The sequence below is a fragment of the Hipposideros armiger genome, unplaced genomic scaffold, assembly GCF_001890085.2.
Source record: "Hipposideros armiger isolate ML-2016 unplaced genomic scaffold, ASM189008v1 scaffold_690, whole genome shotgun sequence".
Lineage (NCBI taxonomy): Eukaryota > Metazoa > Chordata > Mammalia > Chiroptera > Hipposideridae > Hipposideros > Hipposideros armiger.
In genome coordinates this window covers 88,618-115,373 of record NW_017732040.1, presented here as the reverse complement: position 1 = coordinate 115,373, position 26,756 = coordinate 88,618, and the positions used below count along the sequence as shown (strand labels likewise).

General features: G+C 34.9%; 1 protein-coding gene across 1 annotated transcript in view; it reads left to right on the top strand.

The window, feature by feature from the left end:
• ADAM32 (ADAM metallopeptidase domain 32) overlaps window positions 1-26,756 on the top strand; it is a 140,038-nt gene that overhangs the window by 50,917 nt on the left and 62,365 nt on the right. The window contains exons 11-14 of the mRNA XM_019626793.1: window positions 6,194-6,330; window positions 10,371-10,548; window positions 16,989-17,081; window positions 19,261-19,456. Coding sequence (XP_019482338.1) covers window positions 6,194-6,330; window positions 10,371-10,548; window positions 16,989-17,081; window positions 19,261-19,456 — 604 coding nt within the window. The remainder of the gene's footprint in view (window positions 1-6,193; window positions 6,331-10,370; window positions 10,549-16,988; window positions 17,082-19,260; window positions 19,457-26,756) is intronic.

Genomic DNA, 26,756 nt, shown 5'->3' with positions numbered 1-26,756 from the left:
GAGTGTGTTCTCCATTTCAGTTATTGTAGTCTTTAGTTCTAACTGGTTGTTTTTTATGATTTCTGTATCCTTCTTTATGTCCTCACTACGTACGTTCCTTAAACATTCTTATCATCAGTGTTCTAAACTCTGTCTCTGAAAGGTTGGATATCTCTGTTTCATTTAGTTCCATTTATTGAGGTTTCTTCTGATCTTTCACTTGGGACATGTTTCTTTGTTTCTTCATTCTGGCTGTCACTCTGATTGTTTCAATGTATTAGATCACCAGTCTCAATGTGGCCTCCTGGCCTCCTCTTTAAGTCCTTCGTTTAGAGGTTCTGTTCATCTAGTGTCCAGGGAACTTCTGAGGTTGAATATCTTATAAATTATTTGTAATTTTGCTGTGATCCTGGGAGGCAGTTGGCACAGCGTCTGTCTATTCCGCCATCTTACCGAAGTTTTACAAAACTTTTATACTCATACTTTTACAAAACCTTTTATATATCTTTGTTTAAAAGCTCTGATACTTTTACCACAATTGAATATTTCTCTAAACAATTGTTTTTACTCTTTAAATATCAGTTGTATCAGAATGTGTCATTCTGCAATTTGAATTTTTTGGTTTCCGCTTATAATTGTGAAGTTTATTCATCTGGCACATGGAATCTAGTTAGTTTTTAAAACACTTTATTTTTTAATAGAAATTTTAGGTTCATAGCAAAATTGAGAGGAAAGTACAGAGAGTCCCATTCTCTCCCTCACTATTAACATTCCACACCTTAATGGTACATTTGTTATAAATGATGAACCTACCCTGTCTTATTGTAATCACCAGAATTCCATCGTGTACATTAGGGTTCACTCTTGCTGTTATACATTCTATGAGTTTTGACAAATGTGTAGTGACATATATCTACTATTACAGTATCACACAGAGTAGTTTTACTGTACTCAAAATCCTTTGTGTCTAGTTAATTTTTTGCATTGGTTTGTGATATTTTATTATGTAAATATACCACACTGTATCCTTTATACTTTTCATGAGCATTTTGATGATTTGTATTTTTGCCACTTTAAACAATATTTAATAAACACCTCTATACATACGTCTTCCAGTCTCCATTTGATTCTTTTTTTTTTTTATAAAACAGAACCGCAGTTTTCAGATAGGCAATATTCCTGCTCATACGTGTATATGAAGGAGCCTTCATTTCTTAGCATTTTTGTAGCTAGATTTTTTCCAAGTTTCATCCAGTGAGATATAAGCGAAATAACATTTGGAACTTAACCAGAAAGCTTCTTTAAAGGAATGGTACCCACTCTCCATTGTGGCTTTTCTCTAATCTGTTTAAAATGCCATGTGAAGACAAGGTCGTTACCTAGTCAGGCTGGAATAGGAAGCTGGAAGGAGTCCAGATCCCTGAAGACCAAGAAGCTGCTCTTTTATGTGTGTGTGAGAGAAATTTCTTTCTACTCTAAGTATTTATTTTGAATTTCCTGTCTCATGCAGCTATATCCAATCCTAGCAATTAAGAAGTACTTCTTGTAAACAGCATATAACTGGATTTATTTTCTCTATCCGATATGAGAATATATGTATTTTAATTATTTCAGTTTAAATCATGCCCATTCTTGTGCTTATTGGTATCTTTAGAATGAATGCTATCGCCTTATTTTCCATTTTTTTCAGTTTTCCTCCATTTCTTTGCCTCTACTGCCTTGCCAGCAATCCAAAATCACTAAAGGAAGTTAAAAATAATATTATTTAGGCAGAAGGAGAGTGATCCCAAATGGGAGATCTGAGATTCAGAGGGAATGAAGAGTAATAAAAGAAATAATTGTTTGAACATGGTTTGCGTAAATCGATAATAACTATGTCTGGTGATATTAAAACAGATACAATAGGGCCGAGTGGCGCGATGGTTAAGAACTCGCTTGGGATGCCAGAGGGCCCCGGTTCGGATCCCACATATGAGGGCCAGTGACACTGACCTCCACAGCTAAGAAGCTGAACAACAGCTCAACCTGGAGCTGGGCTGCCGTGAGTCGCCGGCGACGGTGTAGGCTGCAGTCCCTGTGGCAGTGGGTTGCCATGGGCTACCGTATGTAGCCAGCAGCCAGCGTGAGCGGCCAGCAGCCGCAGTGAGCGGCCATCCAGAAGCCGGCGACTGATCTGCCTCGCCCGGGAAGAGCGCAATGATGGTGCCAACTTGGGCCAGTGAAGCAACGTCCTCCACAGCTAGACTGAAGAACAAAAGGACAGCAACTTGTCTGTTCCCCTTCCCCAATTCCCCAGCACTGTTCCCATCCCCCCAATTCCCCCAATAAAAATCTTTAAAAAAAAACAAAAAAACAAAAAAACAAAAACAGATACAATATTAAACTAAAACAAATGACAATAATTTATCATAGATGGTTGGCTGATTACACAGTCTCCAGCTGTGGAAAGCGTGTGCCAATTCATGGACCATGTTTCTCTGGCTCCTTATATCTAGATGGAGCCATGTAATATGAGTAGGAGTAATGTGTATCACTTCTTGGTTGGAGCAGTTAAACGTTGTTGAGCCTTTCTCCTCGTGAGCTTAATGGGAAGGATATGAATAAGGACAGGAACACAGTCTGTAATTATTTCAGCAGGAATATAAGTAAAGCTACCACTAACTAGGAACATCCAACTGGGCTTTATGTGAGTATATTAAACCACCAAGGTTTTAGCATCTTGTTTGTAGAAGCATCTAACATTACCTTAAATTATGCATATAATAATATATAGGTTGAAGGAGTGTAAATGTGGTTAAATAACCAAAAACAAAATGAAATGCATTTTTACATACTGGCAACAAACGTAAAACAAAACTTTAAAAATGGCATAAAATCAAGAAGTTCAGGAATAAAAAGCTATCAAAAGATGTATAAGACCTCTATAGAGAAAATAAAATATTATTAGAGTCAGTGCCTAAGACCCTGAATTGCAGGTAGTAGTATAAACATGCTAACTCAACCCCCACCTCAGTTGATCTACAGGGTGAATGCAGTCCCCTATAAAAATCCTAGCAGGGTTGTTTTGTGTGTGTGTGTGTGTGTGTGTGTGTGTGTGTGTGCGCGCGCGCGCGCACACGCACACGCGCATGTGTGTTTGTAAAGTTGACAAGCTAAAACTACAATTTATGCAGTGATGCAAAGAGTTAAGAATATCTAAGAATCTTGACAAAAAGCATAGCAAACAGATATACTGTAGTTGAATCAAAGCTTGTTATAAAGCTTCAGTAATTAAGACAGAGATAGACAAATACACCAGTGGAACAGAATAGAGAGTTCAGAAACAGAAAAATGATAGGCATATACTTAATTTTTTACAAAGATGACCTTGTAGTGTACTTGTTAATGGATGATCTCTTTTTATTGAGCTAAAGTTGGTATATAACATTATGTAAGTTTCAGGTGTACAACATTATAATTTGACATCAGTATACACTACAAAGTGATCAGCACCAAAGGTCTAATTATAATGGATTAAAAAAAAATTAGTTTCAGGTGTACAAAACAATGTAATAATTAGACATTTACACCCCTCACAGTGATAACCCCCCTTCCGCAATCTACTTGCCCCTCTGACATTGTATATAGCTGTTACAATTCCATTGACTCTATTCCCTATGCTGTACTCTATATCCTGTGACTGACTCTCTCTCTCTCTCTCTCTCTCTCTCTCTCTCTCTCTCTCTCTCTCTATCTATCTATCTATCTATATATATATATTTGACATTCAATATTTTTCAGCTTCAGCTTCAGGTGTACAGCACAGTGGTCAGGCCATCTACACCATCCATGAAATGGTCTCCCTAATAAGACAAGTGCCCATCTGATACCCTACAAAATCTTTACAGCATTATTGATTATAACCTCCAAACTGTCTTTCATATCCCCCTGGCAATATTGTGGTTACCAATTTGTGCTAATCTAATCCCCTCACCTTCTCCCTCATCACCATCTCCCTCCCATCTAGCAACCATTGTTTTTTTCTCTATATCTCTGAGACTATTTCTGTTTAGTTTGCTCATTTATTCTGTTATTTAGATTCCACGTATAAGTGAGATCATATGGTATTTGTCTTTCTCCATCTGACTTATTTCACTTAGCATAATGTTCTCTAAGTCCATTCGTATCATTCCAAATGGTAAGATTTCATTCTTCTTTATGGCCGAGTAATACTCCATTGTATAAATGTACCACAGTTTCTTAACCCAGTCATCTACCAATGGGTATTTTGGTTATTACCATGTCTTGGCTATTGTGAATAGTGCTGCAATAAACATAGGTGTGCATATATTTTTTTGAATTAGCGTCTTGGGTTTCTCTGGATAGATACCTAAGAGTGGAATTCCTGGATCATAAGGTAGTTCCATTTTCAGTTTTTATAGATACCACCATACTGATTTCCATAGTGGCTGCACCAACCTGCAATCCCACCAACAGTGCACGAGGGTTCCCTTTTCTCCACAATAGATAGTCTTTTTTTTTTTAACTTTATTGGGAAACAGTGTGTTTTTCCAAGACCCGTTAGCTCCAAGTCAAGTCATTGTTTTCAATCTAGATGGGGTAGGCACAGCTGAGTGGCCCATGTGGGAATCAAACCGGCAACCTTGGCATTACGAACATGGCGCTCTAACCACCTGAGCCAACTGGCCGCTCCTGGATAGTATTTTTGCTAAATGTAACTTTACTGCTGCCTGATGCTATTCAAAAGATAACATTTAGGTGGATTGTAGATCCATATGTAAAATTAAACAAAAAGCCCTAGAAGATAAAAAAGGAGCATAGCTTTATGATTATAGGTGTAAGGAATGATTTTTTTTAATTATTTTTTTTTCAGTTATAGTTGACATTCAATATTATTTTATATTAGTTTCAGGTGTACAGCATAGTGGTTAGATATTTATATAATTTATGCAGTGATCCCCGATTAGTTCTAATACCTATCTAGCATTATACATGGTTGTTGCAACTTTATTGACTATATTCCCTATGCTGTACTTTACATTCCCATGACTATTTTGTAACTACTAATTTGTACTCTCTAATTCCTTCACCTTTCTCACCCGTCCCCCAACCCCTCTCCCATCTAGCAACCATCTGTTTATTCTCTGTATCTAAGAGTCTATTTGTTTTTTTCTTTTTGTTCATTTTTTTCTGTTCTTTAGATTCCACATATAAGTAAGATCATATGGTATTTGTCTTTCTCAGTCTGACTTATTTCACTTAGTATAATACCCTCTAGATCCAATGCATGTCGCAGGGAAAGATTTCTTAAAGTGGACACAAAAACTCTAATCATAAAGAAAAAGTTGGATGAATTGGACCACATCAAGTTAAGGAAATTTCATTCATGAAAAGACATTAAGAGTGTGAAAAGACAATCCACAGAGTAGGGAAAGTATTTGTAATGCATGACTAACAATGAATGACTCATATACAGAGAATATAAAATGCTTCCATAAATCAATAAAAGGTGAATGCAGTAGAAAACTAGACAAGGCACTTGAATAAACACTTCACAAAAAAGATAGCCAAATTGTCAAAAAATATGTGAAATGCAAGTTATAACTTAATGAAATATACTACCTTATAGCCACCAGAAATTATAACATAAAAAATATGGGTAAAACTAAGTGTCTCATTCTCCTTGGCAAGGAAGTTATTTGTGCACTTGTTAAATATATGACAGGAATGTGGTTTCTGCTGATACCAGTTACTGTGTCATTGAGAGTACAGCAGAAAGAAGATAGCACACTTAAACCCAGTAATTTGGTTATGTGGGCACTTTATGAGCTGGGAGGCCGAATATCATGTGACTATTCTAAGTGTATGTGAGAGCTGTTGTAAGAAATTGGGTAAATTGAAGATCATGGTCCATATAGCCAAAAATGTAATGTAAAAACTACCGTTTTACATAGCTATGGTAGCTACCCATTATGTTAGTCATTTAACTGTTACATCATGGGAAAGCTTGGCTTAGACGCAATAGGCTATAGGCTATATCTCAGTAAAATTTCGTAAGAGGACCTTCAGTTTCTCACCTGTCCAAGGACCTGCATTTCCCTATTCTTAAATGTTTGCTAAAACAATAAAAATGTTCAGAATTAGAAAAATACTGTTTTTTTACCACCCTTCAATGAATTGTCTTTTGTTTGAATTTTCTTTATTGCTAATATAGTATCCCAAGAAGATAACTTTGGATGCATTTTCTGTAATTGTCACCCAGATGTTGGGACTCAGTCTGGGAATATCATATGATGACCCAAAGAAATGTCAGTGTTCAGGAGCCATCTGTATAATGAATCCAGATGCTATGTAAGTTTTTAAAAAATAATATTTATTCATTGGTTATGTTTGTTTTGTTTTAAATATTTGAAGTGCAAAATATATTTACTTATAGCACAAATTAGCTATAAATGGACCAAGTACTATAAAATATAAAAATGAAAATTTCAGTGTGAGAAGAGTACCATTAAGAACAGTCAAGGATAACATATATAATAAGCAGGATATATTAGCAAAGGAATTCTCCTAGGCTGTGTATTTTATGAAAGCACTTAGTAAGGATCTTTAAAAATATGTCAGCAGGACAAAACAAGTAGCCTGTATTTCCACAGTACATGCCATACATTATTTTATGTAATTTTCAAAGAAGACATGAGTAAGTAAGGCAAATATTATTATTTCCATTTCATGTATTCCTTTTTTTTTAAGCCCCTGGATTACTGACAGCCTAAATGACTCTACATTGGATATACAATTAATTAGTGGCCAAAATTCAGCTGATGTCAGTAATATCAGTGATTTTCTGGGCATGTCTATAAGTCAGAGAGTTGAATTAGGCACTTGGCATATTTAATATTCTTTAGTCTTCACAGCAGCCCTATAGGAGGATGGGTATTATTCCTGTTCCGTAGACGAGAAAACTGAGACTTAGAGAACTTAATCACTTTGCCTATAATCTCATAAGTCACAGTGCTGGTACTAGTTAACAAGTTAATATAACTCAAAGTATTGTTATTTTCTTTACTCCATCCTGACTTCATATAGAAGACAGTTAATATATTGGAACTAACTTAAACCAAGTAGCAGAGACCATTAGTATATATTTGTACAAGCTTCATTCTTATACTTATGTGATCATCCTAATATATATGTAATTTTGATGATTTAATTTATATCTACTTTTTAAAAATGGGTAGCTCATGTTTTAAATCCTTACATGCAGTATAGTCTGCACACACAATTAAGTTCAGAAATGGAGGGGGGAAGGAGTCATAGAAATTGGTAATAGCTATAAATGTAGAAACCATGCTCACTTATCTGGTTGCATCATTTTAAAAAAAGGCAAAAACATTAGAAGGAGCACACAATTATTAATTATTCAAAGAAATCAAATTGTTTTATTCATATTGCTTTTTCATAATTCCTTGCTAAGACCAGTTTCACTAAACTGTGGAAGTTTGATTAAGGAAGAGGGCACACCATTTTGGAGTATGGAATACATTGAGGGGAACATGGGCTTTGGAATCATTCACTTGTTTTCTAATTTTTCTAACCCTTAGTTTTTTCATCTAAAAAATGAGGACCCTGATAGCTACATCACACAGTTGTATGAGGATGCAAGTGATTAAGATATATATATATATATATATATATACATATATATCTTATTATTTGAGGAGTAAGAAAGACCTAAGAAAGTATTAAAATGGTGGTGTAAAAATACACAAAACAGCAGTGAGAACATGGAATTTTGGGGTGGGGAGTATAGAAGAGAGAAGGACCCTGAAAGGAAGATGACCAAGGCCGGAGTTATTACATTCCCTGACATCAATTTATACTACAAAGTGACAAGAATCAAAACAGCATGATATTGGCAGGAAAAACAGACATACAGATCAATGGAGTAGCATTGACAATCCAGAAATAAACTCACATATATATGGGCAGATAATTTTCAACAAAGGAGCCAAAAACATACAGTGGAGAAAGCAAAGCCTCTTCAATAAATGTTGCTGGGAAAACTGGAAAGCCACGTGCAAAAGAATAAAACTAGACTGCCATTTGTCACCATATGCCAAAATTAACTTAAAATGGATCAAAGACCTAAACATAAGACCTAAAACAATACATTGCATAGAAGAAAAACATGGTACTAAATTTGTGGACGTTGAGTTTAGAGAGGTTTTTATTAATTTGACCTCAAAGTCAAGAGAAGTAACAGCAAAAATAAATGAATGGGAATATATCAAACTAAAGAGCCTCTGCACAGCAGAAGAAGCCATCAACAAAACAAAGAGGCAACCAACTAAATGGGTTGATATGAGAAGATATTTGCAAATGAAACCTGAGATGAGGGGGTAATATTCATAATACATATAGAACTCATACAATGCAACAACAAAAACCCAAACAGTCCACTTAAAAGTGGGTAGAGGATGTAAACAGACACTTCTCCCAAGAAGACATACAAACGGCCAACAGACAAATGAAAAGATGCTCAACCTCACTAGCTATTAGGGAAATACAAATCAAAACCACAATGAGGCACCACCTCACACCTGTTAGAAGAGCTATTATCAACAAGACAAGTAATAACAAGCGTTGGAGAGGCTGTGGAGAAAAAGGAACCCTCATACACTGTTTGTGAGAATGTAAACTGGCACAGCCACTATAGAAACAGCATTGAGATCCCTCAAAAAATTAAGAATAGAATTATTATATGACCCAGCTATCTGTCTGGGTATCTACACAAAAAAAACCTGAAAACTTTTATCCATAGATGTATATGTACTCCTATGTTCATTGCAGCATTATTCATGGTGGCCAAGACATGGAAACAACCAAAGTATCCTTTGATAGGCGATTGGATAAAGAAGATGTGATACACACACACACACACACACACACACACACACAGAGCGGAATATTACTTGGCCATAAGAAAAGATGAAATACTGCCATTTGCAACAACATGGATGAATCTTGAAATTATCATGCTAAGTGAAATTAAATCAGACAGAAAAAGTCGAGAGCCATATGATTTCACTCGTGGGATATAAAACTGAAAGCAACAAATGAACAAGACAAACAAACAAAAACTTATAGATACAGACAGTTTAGTGGTTACCAGAGGGTAAAGGGGAAAGGTGGATGGTAGGAGAGGGTAAAGGGGGTCAAATATATGGTGATGGAAAGAGACTGGTAGTGAACACACAATGCAAAATACAGATGAGTATTGTAGAATTGTACACTTGAAACATATAATTTTACTAACCAATATCACCCCAATTAATTTAATAAAAACTGAAAAAATACCTAAAATTTAAAAAAATATACAGTATAATATTGCTAACTATTGGCACTGTGCTGTATAACTAATCTTTAATTTATTCATCCTGCATAAGTGAAACGTCATACCTGTTAAACAACTCCCCGTGTTCTCCTCCTCCTAAACTCTGGCAATCACCATTCTACTGTTAACATCTATGAGTTTACCTATTTTAAATACCTCGTGTAAGTGAGATCATGCAGTAATTGTCCTTCTGTGACTGGCTTATTTCACTTACCATAATGTCCTCGAGGTTCATCCATGTTGTTGCATATGGAATATTTCCTTCTTTTTTCAGACTGAACAATATCCCATTTCATGCATGTACCACATTTTCTTTATCCATTCATCTGTCAGTGGACATTTAGGTTGCTTCCATATCCTTGCCTATTGTGAATAAGGCTGCAATGAGCATGGGAGTGCAGATAATCTCTTTAGGATCCTGGTTTCCATTATTTTGAATATATACCCAGAAGTGGAATTGCTGGATCGTGTGGTAGTTATATTTTTAATTTTTTGAGGAATCTCTCTACTATTTCCCACAGAGGCTGTACCAATTTACATTTCCATCAGTAGTATACCAGGGTTCCAATTTCTCCACATCCTTGCTAGCACTTATCTTTTTTAAAAAAATGATAAGAGCCATTCTAACAGGTGTGAGATAATATCTCATCGTGGTTTTATTTGAATTTCCCTGATGATTAGTGATGCTGAGCACCTTTTCATATACCTGTTGGACATTTATGTCTTCTTTGGAAAAATGTCTATTCAAGCTCTTTACCCATTTTCTAATTGGTTGTTTGTTTTTGCTATTGAGCTGTACTTAATTTTGTTTTAATAAGGATATGTATTCCAGTGAATGAAATCACATGAGCTCCTCAAGAATGATTTTGGCATTTAAGCACTTGTTATGACATTTATCACTTCCTATTAAATTAAGCACTTTGAAATTAATTTATATAATATAGAATTGTGTTTTCAGAAGTATACTGCCAACAACTTTATATGGATTCATCTTTAGGCAATCCAGTGGTGTGAAGACTTTTAGCAATTGCAGTTTGAGTGACTTTGAAAATTTCATTTCAAATATGGGTGCCGCCAAATGTCTTCAGAATAAGCCACAAACGCAAAGGGGTCGAGCAATCTGTGGCAATGGCAAAGTTGAGAGCGGTGAAATCTGTGACTGTGGTACTGAGGAAGTAAGTCTGATAACTGGGAAAATTAATAAATTTATTGTTTTAATCTTTTTTCATAAATGTTATGTATCTCAAATACGACTGAGTACCATGTAGAATATTGACAGTAAGTGAAATCAAAGTTGAAATACATGCAAGAATATACTGTCTAGGTTTCACAGGTTAAAAAGTTTTGAATAAATACAAAATGTACTCCAAATTAATTGCTGCTGATGGGAAAAATGAGAATCTAGAATGAGGTTTTGGGTTCCAGATTAAATATATAAGATCTTTTCAAACCTGTGCTTAACCTTTGAACATTTTATAAATGTCTTATTGAAGATTAATATGACAGTGGGCCATCAAGTATCCTTTAGGTCTTACTTCACAATGGAATCAGTAGTATGGTGAGGGAGGACTGTGTTAATATTACAGTCTGAATAGTGAGTGATTTTGATGGGGAAGTCCTGAAAGTATAATGAATGCAAAAAGTCCAGAATATAATGCTTCTAGACAATTCAGTATTTCAGCAATATAGCAGATACCATAAATTCCCATGAATACAAGATAGATGAAAATGATATTAGGGTTTGATACATATGTGGGCTTGAATGTACTTGTACCTACCTGTATGACATTGTTTTAATTATTATGCCTTTCTTTGTTTCATGTTTTACCATTTGGTAGAACAAGTCTTCAGTCTTTACTCTTCTCCATTTATTTTTAAATCAGTTTTATTGGGGCATAATCTACATACAATAAAGTACACTCATTTTAAGTATACCAGTTGATGAGTTTTGACAAATGTATATAATAAGCATTAGTGCAGTTAAGGTATAGATTCTTTTCATTATCCCCAAAAGTTTATTCATGCCTCCTCTGCAGTCATTTAACTTCTTCTCATATCCAGGCAACTTCTGGTTATGTCAGTTTTGCCTGATCTACAAAGTCATATGAAAAGAACGATACAGCACTTATTCTTGGTGTCTTACATCTCCTTTCAATACAGTGTTTTCAAGATTAATCCATATTGTTTTATGTCATAATAGTTTCTCCCTTTTTATTTTCAGTAACATTTTATTGTTTGGATATACCATAATCTGTTTTTCCATCCACCTGAAAATGGACACTTGAGTTGTTAACAGTGTTGGACCATTATTCTGAATTCCTAAAAGTAGAGTTGCTGGGTCATATGATAAGTATATTTTTATGAGAAATTTCCAAAATATTTTCCAAAGTGGTTGTATTATTTTACACTCTTAACAGCAACCTATAAACTTTTATTTCCTCCACATCCTTACCAGAATTTGATATTTCAGCCTTTAAATTTTAGCCATTCCAGTGGTTTTGATTTGTATTTCCTTGATGACCTAATGATGTTGAGCATTTCTCATGACCTTATTAGCCATTTGTTGTTTGAATAATCTGTTCAAATCTTTTGCCAGTTTTTAAACTTAGGTGGTTTTTTTGGTTATTATTATTAACAAGCAAGAGTTATTTGTATAGGCTGGATACCAGTCCTTTGTCAAACATGTATATTACAAACATTTGTTTCTATGGATTACCTTTTCAGTTTCTTAACAAAATCTTTGAATAGCAGTCTTTTTTTTTTTTTTTTTAGAAAGTCCATTTTATCATTTTTTTTTCTTCTATGGTCATGCTTTTTCTGTCCTAAGAAATCTTTGCTTACCCAAGGTCATGAACATCTTCTCCTATGTTTTCTACTAGAAGTTATATGATTTAAACTTTTACATTTAGTCTGTGATGCATTTGAGTTTGGTTTTGTTGAGAGATTTGGGTTGACATTCATTATCCTCCATATGAATATCAGTTTTTTTAGCAGTATTTGTTGACATAACTATCTTTTTTTTAGAATTTATTTTATTTTATTTTATTGGGGAATTGGGGGAATGGGAACAGTGCTAGAGAATTGGGGGAAGGGGAACAGACAAGTTGCTGTCGTTTTGTTCTTCAGTCTAGTTGTGGAGGACGTTGCTTCACTGGCCCAAGTTGGCACCACCATTGCGCTCTTCCCAGGTGAGGCAGGTCAGTCGTCAGCTTTTGGACGGCCGCTCACTGCGGCTGCTGGCCGCTCATGCTGGCTGCTAGCTACATATGGTAGCCCAGCTCCAGGTTGAGCTGTTGTTCAGCATCTTAGCTGTGGAGGGCAGTGTCACTGGCCCTCATATGTGGGATCTGAACCGGCGCCCTCTGGCGTCCCAAGCCAGCTCTTAACTAACGTGCCACTTGGCCGGCCCGACATAACCATTGTTTTATCTTAACATCCTTATGAAAAGAAATGACCATACGTGTGTGTCTATCCCTGGGTTCTTTTCTGTTTGTTTATGTGTCTATCCTATGCCAACTCCATGTGGTCTTAATTAATGTACCTTTACAGTATGTCTTGAAAACAGATAAGAGTAAACCATCCAAATTTGTTCTTCGTTTCCAAGATAGTTTTACTATTTTAGGATCTTTATATTTTCACATAAATTAGAGAATCAGCATGCAAATGTAAAGACTTTCATTGGAATTGTGTTGTATTCATATACCAATTTTGGGGGAATCTTACCAATATTGAGTCTACCAATCTATGTACATGGTGTACCTCTCCACTTATTAAAGTCTTCTTTAATTTATTTAATTCTTCTGTAGTTTACTGGTTTTGATAGTATTGTTTTAATATTTTATTTAACAGTTGTCCATTGTCAGTATAAAAATACAGTTGACTTTTGTGAATCCACCTTGTTTCTGGTGTTGATTAAAAGTGCTGAAAGTGGTTTTTGCTTTGTTCTTGTTTTTAGGGGAAAACTTTCTGATTTTCACCATTAAGTATGATAGTAGATATAAACTTTTTTTTTAAACAGTCCCTTTATCATGTTGAGGATGTTCCCTTTAATTTCTCATTAGCTGAATTTTTTTTTAAATTAAGTTTATTGGGGTGACAATGGTTAAAATTACATAAGTTTCAAGTGTATAATTCTATATAATACATCATCTATATATCATGTTGTGTGCTCACCTCACAGAGTCAGTTCTCCTTCCATCACCATAATCAAGAATTAATGTTGGATTTTGTCAAATGTATTATTCCTGTGTTTATTGAACTCATCATGAGTTTTCCCACATTTTTTCCTATTAATATTGTGCATTTTATTGATTGGTTTTGAATTCTCATCCAACTATGCATTCCTGAGATTAGCCCCACTTGGATTTCTATCTATCTATTTATCTAGATAGCTAGATTTCATTTGCCATTATTTCATCAGGATTATGATACTTATTTTTATAAGGAAATTGTGATCTTTAGTGTTTTCTTATAATATTTTCATCTTATTTTGGTGTCAGAGTAATTATTGACTCATAAAATGAATTGGAAAGTGCGTCCTTCTTTCTGAAAAAATTTAAGATTGGTATTCCTATGTTTTTATTTATTATTTTTATTGTGGAAGAGTACTTAACATGAGATCTTTCCTCTTAAATCTAACCTTCTAGAAGGGCATTTTACATTTTGGTTTATGCTCCATTCTGAGTTTTTTTTTCTCTTTGAAAAGTGTAGGGTCGGTGTCTAGTCATTATTTTCTTTTTTTTTTTCTTTTTTTTCTTTTTTTTTAGCTGAGCCATCCTGCTACCTGTTGGCAGCTCAGCGGCTGCTCAGCTCGGACTGGACTCGAACCGCTGTTGCTCAGAGCTCAAACTCTTGAGCGAGCTCTTAACCAACTGAGCCACTCGGCCGGCCCTCTAGTCATTATTTTCCATGTGAATGTGCAGTGCTAACCATCCACCATTGAATTGCATTAGCTCCATTGTCAAAGATTTTTTATTATCTCTGTGTAGGTCTGTCTATTCCTAGGATCTCTATTTTGTTTCAATTATTTCTTTTTGGTGTATCATTTTTTAAAATACCACACTGTCATTATTTCAGTGTATAGTAAGTTTTGAAGTTGAGTATCTTGAGTCCTTTAATTTTCCTCCTCCTCCTCCTTTTGCCTCTTCATATAAACTTTAGTATCAGTTTGTCAATTCACTGGAATTTTGATTGGAATTACATTGAATCTCTAGATCAGGTAGGGAAGTACTGACAACTTAATAATTTTGAGTTTTCCTGTTCATAAAAATGGAATATCTCTCCATTTATTTATACCTTCTTTGATTTCTTTTCATCAGAGTTTTGTAGTTTTTCCCATACATAGTCTATAATATTTTGTTAGAACTGTTGCCAAGTACTTCATTGTTTTGGTGCTAATGTAAGTGGTGTTATGTTTTTTTATTACAAATTCCCACTTTTTATTGTTGCTATACAGGAAAACAATTGACTTTTTAATGTTAACTTGGTAGCCAACAACCTTGATATAATCACTTATTAGTCACAGGAAGATTTTGTAGTTGCTGTTGTTTGCTTGGCTGATTATTTGGAATTTTCTTTAAATAGGCAATCATGTAATCTCTGGACACAAACAGTTTTACTTCTTCCCAACATGTATTTTTTTTAAAGTTTTCATTTTCTTGTCTTATTACTAGATAGCACTTACAGTAAGATTTTTGACAGGAGTGGTGAGAGGGTGCATCTTTGCCTTGTTTCCCATCTTAGGGGGAAAGATTATGTCACCATAAGTATGATGTTAGCTGTAGACTTTTTCTAGATGTTCATTATCAGATTGAGGAATTTTCCCTCTATTCCTACTTTGCTAACATTTTTGTATAATTAGTGAGTGTTGGATTATGTCAGATGCTTTTTCTACATGAATTCTTATGGTCATGTGATTTTTCTTCTTCAGCCTGTCAATATGATGGAATATATTGGTGGCTGGCCGAGTGGCTCAGTTGGTTAAGAGCTCGCTCAAGAGTGCAAGCTCTGAGCAACAGGGTCGCTTGTTCGATTCCTGGTCCAAGCTGAACTGCCGCTGAGCTGCCAACAGGTGATAGGATGGCTGAGCTAAAAAATAAAAAAAATAAAAAATTGATGTTTAATATTATGGAGTATATTAATTGATGTTTGAATGATGAACCAGTTTTACATACTTGTGATAAGTCCTACTTGACAGTGGTGTGTAATTCTTTTTATACTTGGTTGGATTTGATTTCCTAATTTTTTGTTGAGGATTTTTGCATCTGTGTTTATGAGAGATACTGGTCCGTAATTTTCCTTTCTTGTAATGTTTGGTGTTGGGGTAATACTGGTTTCATAGAATGAGTTAGGAAGTGTCAACATCAATGCTGGGAGAGTAGTGTGTATATCATTCTACGAGGGAATGGTAACAGGAGCTCCATATATTTAGTGCTTCTCCTGGATTCTGTCCTAGGTGCTTTTTCTCTTGGCTAATTTTATTTTGTATCCTTTGCATATAATCATCCATAACTGTGAGTATACCAGCTTTCAGTGAGATCCATGAATTCTTCCAGTAAATTATCAAACCTGAGGGTGGTTTTGGGAATTGACTGAATTTGTGATTGTTGTTAAGAAGTCTTGGGGACTGTTCTCTTTAAATTTGCAGTGGACCTAAATTCTACACACCCTTTCCCCCCCAGCTTTATTGAGGTATGAGTGACAAATAAAAATTGTATATATTTAAGGTATACAGTGTGGTGTTTTGATATGTGTATACATTGTGAAATGATTCTCACAATCAAACTAATTAATATATCCATCACCCCACAAAGTTATCATTTTTTATGTGTGTGTAGTGAGAATACTTCATCTGTTCTCTTATCAAATGCCAGTATACAATCCTTTTTTTTTTTAAGTGGTGAAAGAGCAGTTTATTAGAAGAGATAGTATACTTTAAAGAAATAGAAGCGGGCCCGAGCAGTAGAGAATGGCTCAAGGGCTGTTATTAGAAGAGAAAGTACACTCCAGAGAGTTTGGAGCGAGCTGAGCAAAAGAAGGAGCTCAAAAGACCTCAAGTATACAATCCTTTTTAAACTATGGTCATCACGCTATACATTAGATCCTGAGAACTTATACTATAAATGAAAGTTTGTACTCTTTGATCAGTATCTCCCCTTTTCTCCCACCCTCCAGGTACTGGTAAACACCATTCTGCTCTCTGTTACTATTATCCAGAAAAAATTTGAAAAAAAATTTTTATATATTTTGTCCAGTTTTTTAGTTGATTAAAAGTTAGTGGGGTTGGCTGGCCAAGTGGCTCAGTTGGTTAAGAGCTCACTCAAGAGTTTGAGCTCTGAGCAACAGCGGTTCGATTCCCGGCCCGAGCTGAGCAGCCGCTGAGCTGCCAACAGGTGGCAGGATGGCTCAGCTAAAAAAAAAAAAAGTTATTGGGGTTCCAGTTACTCTGTTTTACTTGAAGTACCTAACTATTTTAGTTGTTTAGAGATGCAAAAATCTATAAATGTTCACAGTGTTCATATTCTTTCCCAAAACTCAAAAAATAAGTGCAATAAATGTAGCTCTGACTAAAGGGTATATTATGACATGTTTTTACTTTAATTCCACTCATTCATAGCAATGTGGACCTGATAGCTGTTGTGATCCTAAAACTTGTAAGCTGAAAGCAGGATCGCAGTGTGATAACGGATTATGCTGCAAGGACTGTAAAGTAAGGTTTAAGTTTATTAAGATCTTCAAGTATATAATGAATCATATCTGGCATTCTTTAGAACTCTCAGACCTATAGTTGTAAGTCAAATAAATGACCTTTCAAATAAAGACAAAGATACTAAATTCAGAATCAGGTTTCTGATTTTGTGAACTTTAGCTGGATGTTGAACCTTCTAATGCTGTTAATTCTCCCTAATGTGATGCTGTTATTTTTAAACCTTGATTTAGAGCTGTTATAGAATTCTTCAATACTGAAAATTTCTATTAAAAGGGATTATTTTTATTCACTTTATCCAATATTTATATTTTTATAAATAAAAATGTTACTGGTTGTGATCGGTATCTGTAGGTGTGTAATTGAAAGACACAACAGTTTCCCATACATGTATAAATAAGGAAACTCATTAGAAATGCTACATTTTTAAAAAATTAAAGTTTATTGGGGTGACAATGGTTAGTTAGTAAAGTTACATAGGTTTCAGGTATACAATTCTGTAATACATCATCTATATATTATGTTGTGCGTTTATCACCCAGAGTCAGTTCTCCTTCCATTACCATATATTTGATCCCTTTTACCCTCATCTACTCTCCCACCTCCCCCCTTACCCTCTGGTAACCACTAAACTATTATCTGTGTCTATGAGTTTTTGTTTCTCTGTTTGTCTTGTTCCTTTATTGTTTTAAGTTTTATATCCCACATATCAGTGAAATCATATGGTTCTCAACTTAAAAAACAAAAAAAGAAATGCTACATGTTGGCGCAAAATTTAAATTATGAGCTTATTATTCAAAAATCATTTGTATTAAAGATCACATTTTAGCTTATATGGTTCAGATGTTGACTCCTGTCTCCTGTTTTCCTTTTCAGCTCTTTCAATATATTTGTAACAAATTTATCATATAAGAATCCCTCTGTTGAACTGCCTATCATGGGTTAGTTCTATGTTCTTGACTATCCTTCACTGATACAGTTTTATGTTATTTTTCTCTAAATCTTACTGTGTGGTACATTCTTCTCTGATCTTTTTAGTGTCACCTGGAAACCATCAATTAAGAAGTATAAGTAAAGCCTATGTTCATTGCAGCTTTATTTACGGCAGACAAGACATGGAAACAACCAAAGTGTCCTTCGATAGATGATTGGATAAAGAAGATGTGGTATATATACACAATGGAATACTATTCTGCCATAAGAAAAGATGGAATAGTGCCATTTGTGACAACATGGATGGATCTTGAGATTATTATGCTAAATAAAATAAGTCAGTCAGAAAAAGTCAAGAACCATATGATTTCACTGATATGTGGGCTATAAAACTGAAAACAACAAAAGAATACGACAAACAAATGAAGAAACAAAAACTCATAGACACAGGCAATAGTTTAGTAGCTACCAGAGAGTAAGGGGGGAGGGGGGTGGTAGATGAGGGTAAAGGGGATCAAATATATGGTGATGGAAGGAGAACTGACTCTGGGTGGTGAATACACAGCATGATGTATAGATGACGTATTACAGAAGTGTACACTTGAAACCATGTAACTTTACTAACAATTGTCACCCCAATAAACTTTAACTAAAAAAAAAGAAGTATGAGATAGATGCCCATTTAAGATTCTTTATATAGATTTTCTATATTTGGAAATTTTAATTAGCTATAGGATAGTTCAAGAAAACATTACAATTGGATTCCTTCCTCTCCAAAGACTTAAAGGCCTCTTTAAGTCACCCTTCAGTTTCCCTCTGTTCATTCTGTTATTGATGTTTCATATTTGCCATAGAATTACAAATATTCCAAACTTAACCAACTATGGTTTGAATACATATATTTCATTTGGAGTTGTCTGGCTTATACTATTTTTAGCCCAAAGGAATAAGAATCAAGCTAAAAAGGACTTTTATTCCCTTGTCCTGAATCACAAGTTAAACCTTGGCTTTCATCACATCATATTTGTGTTATACTTTTCCTTGTACATATGTCTTATCTCCTGTTTTAGTTAATAATATTCATTTTTTCATATATGAATAGCATAATGCTCTGTATAGAAGACACTAATAGACATTAATGAATAAATAGATCATCAACCTATAAATGGAATTAACACAGTTTTGAAATAAATATTGATAAATGCAACAATCATATATAATGCTTTATTTTTTATATTTTAATTTCTAGTTTCGAAGTTCAGGTTCGGAATGTAGGCCCAAGGCGCATCCTGACTGTGATCTTCCTGAATTTTGTAATGGAAGCTCAGCAGCCTGTAATCCTGATATAACTATACACAATGGACGTGTATGTAAAGGAAAATTTATTTGTTATGATGGAGACTGCCCGGATCTTGATGCCCGCTGTGCATCCATATTTGGAAGAGGTAATATTGTTTTGTAACATCTAAATAGTTGGTATTCAATTTTTATTAACATTATCAAGGCAACGAGCAATTATATATATATAATTTATATATATATTATATATATAACATATATATATAATATATATATAAATTATAGAGAGAGAGAGAGAGAGAGAAAGAGAGAGAATATATAGAATGGAATATATATATAATTTATATTCTATATGTAAGTTATATGTAAATACATAAAAATTTAAATTCTTTATTCTGTTTAACATCTATATTTTTACTTTTTTCAAACCTTTTTAAGGTATAATTGACAAAATGTATATATTTAGGGTATATGACTTGATGTTTTTATATACATGTATGTTGTGAAATAATTACCACAGCCAAGCTACTTAACATATCCATTACATATGTATACCCAGAAATGGAATTGCTGGATCATAGGGTAGTTCATTTTGAACTTTTAAGGACCCTGTATGCTGCTGTTTTCTATAATGGCTTACCAGTTTCATTCCCATCAACAGTGTACACAGGTTCCCTTTTCTCCCATCCTTAAAGGCTAACATTTATCTTTTGACTTTTTGATAATAGCTCGTATCCCAAAAGGTATAAGTTTGCATTTCCCTGATGATTCATATATCTGATGACCACTTTTTTGTCTTCTTTTGACACATGTTATTCAGGTTCTTTGCTATTTTACAATCTCATTATTTGTTTTTGCTGTTGAATTGTATGAGTCACATGTATTTTGGAGAGTAACCCCTTATCAGGTACATGATTTGCAAATATTTTCTTTTCTATATGTTTCCTTTTCACTGTGTTGGTTGTTTTCTTTGCTGAGAAGCTTTTTTGTGTAATGCAGTCCCACTCGTCTATTTTTGCTTTTGCTGCCTGTCCTTTTGTGTCATGTCCAAAAAATGATTGCTCAGACCAATATCCAAGAGCTTTTCCCCTATGTTTTCTTTTAGGAGTTTTACAGTTTCAGGTACAATATAATGTTTTAGTCTTCCCCGCCCCAGCTTTATTGAGTCATAGTTGACATACAACATATAATGTGGTGATTTAATACTCATATATTGCAAAGTGATTAACACTTTAACGTTAGCTAACACTTCCATCATGTCACATAATAACCATTTCTTTTCTTCTGGTGAGAACATTCAAAACTACTCTCAGCAACTTTAAAGTATATAATATGCTTTGAAGTATATAATTTCAAGTATATGATAGATTCCCAGAACTTACTCATCTTATAAGTGGAGGTGTGTACCCTTTGATTAACATTTCCCCCTTTTCTCCTCCTTCCAGCCCAAGGTAACCACCATCGTACTCTCTATGAGTTTGGCTTTTTTAGATTCCACATATAAGTGATATCACAGAATTTTTGTTTTTCCCTTTCTGACTTATTCACTTAGCATAATACCCACCAGTTTTATCCATGTTGTTGCAAATGGCAGGATTTCCTTCCATCTCATGACTAAATTATATTCCATTGTATGTCTAGATGAACAATTAGTTTTTTTCCATGTTTTGCCTATTGTGAATAATGCTACAATGAACTGGGTGTGTGCACATCTCTTGAGATCCTGTTTTCATTTCCTTTGGATATGAAATGGGTTGGAATTGGGATTGCTGGATTATATGGTAGTGCTATTTTTAACTTTTTGAGGCACCCCTGCACTGTTCATTGTAGTTACTGTGCCAGTTTACATTCCTACCAAGAGTGCACATGTTCCATTTTCCCCACATCCTTGCCAACATTTATTATCTCCTTACATTTTTGATGAGAGCTATTCTAACAGGTGTGAAGTGATATCTCATTGTGGTTTTTATTTGCATTTTTCCAGTGTTGGTGATAACCGAACACCTCTTCATGTACCTGTTGGCCATCTGTATGTCCTCTTTGAAAATAGTCTATTCAGTTCCTTTGCCCATTTTAAAGTTGGATTATTTGTTTTTTCTGCTATGGAGTTCTATGAGTTCTTTCTTTATTTTGAGATTGTCCTTATCAGATACATAATTTGCAAATATTTTCTCCCTTTCTATAGGTTGCTTTTCATTTTTTCTCGTTTCTCTTATTGTGCAGAAGCTTTTTGTTTTGATAAAGTACCACTTATCATTTTATGCTTTTGTTGTTTGTGCTTTTCATGTCATATCCAAAAAGTCACTGCCAAGACCGATGCCAAAGAGCTTTTTCCTTAAGTCTTTTAGGAGTATTTTGGTTTCAATTCTTATATTTAAGTCTTTTGTCCAATTAGAATTATTTTTTGTGAATTGTGTAAGATAGGGATCCAGTTTCATTCTTTTGTCAGTGAATATGCAGTTTTCCCAATACCATTCATTGAAAAGCCTCTCTCTTCCCCATTGAGTGTTTTTTACTTTCTTGTCAAATATTCGTTGATCATATACACAGAGGTTTGTTTCTGGACTCTCAGCTCTGTTCCATTGGTCTATGTGTCTGTTCTTGGCCAGTTATCAGTTATGTGTCAGTTATTTTAGCTTTGTAGTATAGTTGAAGTCAGGAAGTGTGTACCTCTAGCTTTGTTCTTTCTTTGGCTATTTAGGTTTGCTTTGGCTTTTCAGGGTCTCTTGTGGTTCCTTACAAATTTTAGGACTGTTTTTATCTTTTTTTTAATTTTAAAAATCATTTTTGTTAAATTCATTCGAGTGACATTGGTTAGTAAAAATATATAGATTTCAAGTGTACAATTCTATAATACATCATCTATATATTGCATTGTGTGTTCACCACCCAGAGTCAGTTCTCCTTCCATCACCACATATTTGACCCCCTTTACCCTCTTCTAACTTTCCCCTTATCCCACCCCTCTTACCCTCTGGTAACCATTAAATGGTTGTCTGTGTCTATGAGTTTCTGTTTTTTTGTCCTAAAAATTTATTTTTCAAATGCCATTGACAAAAAATATTATATTAGTTTCAGGTGTACAAAACAACATAGTGATTAGACATTTATATACCTCACAAAGTGATAACCCCAATATGTCTATTACCCATCTGACACTGTATATAGATTTTACAATATTATTGACTATGTTCCCTATGCTGTACTTTACAGTCCAGTGACTGTTTTTTCAATTATAGTTGACATTCAATATTATTTAATATTGGTTTCAGATGTACACTGTAGTGGTTAGACATTTATATAATTTATGAAGTGATCTTCCCCAATAAGTCTAGTGCCCACTTGACACTATACATAGTTTTTAAATATTATTGACTGTATACCCCATACTGTACTTTGTATCCCCATGACTATTTGTAACTACCAATTTGTACTTCTTAACCCCTTCACCTTTTTCACCCTGTCCCCAGCCCCCTCCCATCTATGACCCCAATAAATCGAGTACCCATCTGACACCATACATAGTTATTACAATATTGACTGTGTTCCTTAAGCTATACCTTATATCCCCATGACTACTTTGTAAAAACCAATTTGTGCTTCTTAATACCTTCTCCTTTTTCACCCACTCCCCAACCCCACTCCCATACGACAATCATTAAAATGTTCTCTGTATCTATGAGGTTTTTTTTAAAAATTTTGTTCTTTAGATTATATATGTAAGAGAAATCACTTTGCATCTGTCTTTCTCTTACATACTCCATGCAGCACAACATCCTTCAGGTCCATCCACGCCACTGCAGATGGCAAGAACCTATTCCCTTCCATGGCTGAGCAATATTCCATTGTATATAAGAGTATGTACCACCTGCTCTTTATCCATTCTTCCGTCAATAAACCCCCAGGCTGCCTCCACATCTTGGCCATTGTAAACAATGCTGCAATGAACATATGGATGCACATGTCCCCTCAAAGTAGCATTTTGGTTTCTTCAGATGAATACCCAGAAGTGGGATTACTGGGTCTTTTTTTGTCTCTTGTTGTAGCCTTTGTTTTAATGTGTATTTTGTCTGGTGTGAGTATTGCTACATAAGTTTTTTTTTTCTTAATTTCCATTATCATGAAATATCTTTTCCATCCCTGAAAAGTCTGTGTGTGTCTTTCAATCTGAAGTGACTCTCTTGTAGGCAGCATATGTAAGGGTCTTGTGTTCTTATCCATTTAGCCACCATATCTTTTGATTGGAGCATTCAATCCATTTACATTTAAAGTAATAGTTGATAGATATGTTGTTATTGCTATTTTATTATTCATACCTTTCTTTTCTTTTTTCTTTTTTTTTATCTTAAAGAAGTCCCTTTAACATTTCTTGTAAAACTGGTTTGGTGGAGATTAACTCCTTTAGCTTTTTCTTGTCTGGGAAGCTCTTTACCTGTCCTTCTATTCTAAATGATAGCTTGCTGGGCAGAGTAATCTTGGTTGTAGGTTCTTGGTTTCCATCACTTTGAACATTCACCATGTTGTTTGATCACACCTCATATTATCCCACTCCTGCAATGTTTCTGCTGAACATTTTACTTATAGTCTTGTGCGAGTTCCTTTCTATGTGACTAGTTGCTTTTCTCTTCCTTCTTTCAAAATTCTATCTTTGCCCTTGATATTTGACAGTTTGATTATAATGTGAATATGTTTAGTCTCTTTTGGGTTGATCCTGTTTTGGACCCTGTGAGCTTTGTGAATCTGGTTATCCATTTTTCTCCCAAGATTTGGGAATTTTTCAGCAATTATTCCTTTAAATAAGCTTTCTGTCCCTTCCTCTCTCTGTTTTTTTTTTTCCTTAGTGTGATCCCATAGTGCATATTACAAACTGTGATCACAAAATACAGTGAATATTTAAATTAAAAAGAAATTATTGTGGTAAAAGACACATGCCATTAGACCCCCTCAAAATACTCCCCCTCACTTCGAACACACTTATCCCATTGCTCTTGCCACTTTCTGAAGCAGTTCTGGAAGTCCTCTTTCGTGAGTCTCTTTAGCTGTGCTGTCGTGGTTGTCTCAATGTCCTGAATCGATTCAGAACATTTTCTTCTCATGGTCATTTTGACTTTGGGGAATAGCCAGAAGTTACATGGTGCCAGATTCGATTACTAAGGTGGATGAAGACACCTTGTTTTTATTTGACAGAAATTGCCATACCAGAAGCGATGTGTGACTCAGAGCATTGTCACGATGGAGGATGAAATCATTTGCCCATTTCATGTTAACACGTTGTTCGTGATCCATGATTTTGGCATACTTCAAAACACTCCTTCTCTCAACCGTGGCTCACACCTGACTGACTGCACTGAACAACTTGAAACTTGTCACACGCTGTTACTAAGGTTTAACATGCTGCTTCCTGTATTGAAGAGCCCTGCCTTTCCGTTGAATGGCCCTTGGCAGCAGCATTCACCCTATTTCTTGATCACACCTTATGTATTGGTTCATTTGATGATATCTAATAATCCTGTGGACTTTCTTCACTCTTTTTATTTCTTTATTTTCCTTTGCCTGGATAATTTCAAATGACCTGTCTTCAAATTTCCATATTCTTTCTTCTGTTTGATTCTGTCATTGAAGCATTGTGTTGCATTTTTCATTTCATTCATTGAAATCTAACTGCAGAATTTCTGTTCTTCTTTATAATTTCTATCTCTTTGTTGAACTTCTCATTTTATTTATGTATTGTTTTTCTTATTTCATTAGGTTATTTGTTGTGTGCTTTTTTAGCTCACCAAGCTTCTTTACAACAATTATTTTAAATATTGTTTCAGGAAATTTGAATATGTCTGTTTCTTTGTGTAGTAACTAGGAATCTATTTTTTTCCTGTGGTGGAGTGTGAGCATTTGAATTAGCAGTCACCTCTTCTAGATTTAACAGACTGCTTTCAGTGGGAAATAACTTCACATGGTGCAAGGCCACCAGCTGGGTGGGGTGCAGCTGTGTTTCTGGTTCCATGAGTGTTCAGTACATGGACTCTGGGCCGTTCGGTCAGCTCTAATCAGCATTGGTGGACTGCCATCTTCGTTGGTAGCTAAGATTGCAGGTGTATTCAGTGGTTGTGAAGGATCCTGGATTTTCTGTGGTGAGGCTACTGGGGCCCTCCTGCTCTCCTTCTCCTCATTGGGAAAAGTGTGGCCTGGGATCCCTTGCTGTTGCTCGGGTGTGGGGCAAGGGCTTGCACACAATGTCAATTTTATGTAGAATGTAATTAGATGTCTTAAAGCAATAAATCGTGGTAGTTTTAAAGCATGGAAAGCACTTAGAATACTGCCTAGTACACATTAAGTGTTCAATTATTATATTTATATAGCACTTTTATTCTGAGATGACTGAATTTAGTTAATAAGCTCTGCTAATTTTTTATTAATAGATATATTGTAACATAATACAGATAGATAAATTATAATAGCCTGAAAGTACTAAAATAATTACCTACTCATTGTACACTATATTTTGATTTTGTGGCCATTATTTCCTAAAAACAGACCAACTCAAAACTATAACTTAAAAGGACCTTTTTTGTCCATGCCTAGATTTAATTTCCGATTATTCTGCTAATTGCACCTCCATTGTTATTTTTTAAGCAAAATTGTTAGCAAATTATTTGCAATTGTTAGCAAAATTTCTTCTATTCCATTCCAACCGTAAGTTTGTTTGTTTTAGCTGAGCCATCCTGCCACCTGTTGGCAGCTCAGCAGCAGCTCAGCTCAGGCCGGGAATCAGCTGGCAACGCTTGTTGCTCAGAGCGCGCATTCTTGAGCACACTCTTAACCAATTGAGCCACTTGGCTGGCCCTCCAACCATTAGTTTTGAATGGGATCTGCCAAAGTTAGTTTCTCATCAGACTAGTAGGTCAATTGTATTATTTAACCCACCTGGATACTGTGTTTCATCCAAAGAATGACATGTGACCCAAAACAAGTCAGAATCCTCTTTAGATATTATTTTTGCACTATGACCACGTTGAATAGACTTTTTTTGCATGTATCTTGGGGATGGGCCCATTCTGTATGTGTAAAAGTTATTCTGCAGTCGGGGCAATGAAGCCAGAATGAAAGTGAAGATGAAAGACAGAAACAGAGGGTCTTGATTACTTTCCGTTGTCAAGGCCAGCTTTACCTTTGAACTTTGTACTCTTTGTTGATGAGTCAGTTAATTCACTTTCTTTTTCAGCTCACTTAGGTTGGGTTTGTGTCACTTACAAGCAAATTAACTTGATTAGTACAGAAATACCTAGAATTAAGTTTTAATTATTGGTAGATCTTAACATGTTTTGAGATTGACTGGGAGGATAATGAGAAATATTTGTAGTTTGAGAAATAGCCGTCTTGGTTATGCAGTATGAAAGCAATTGGCACTAAACTATCACTTGTTACTTAGTGTTCAAACTATTTGCACAT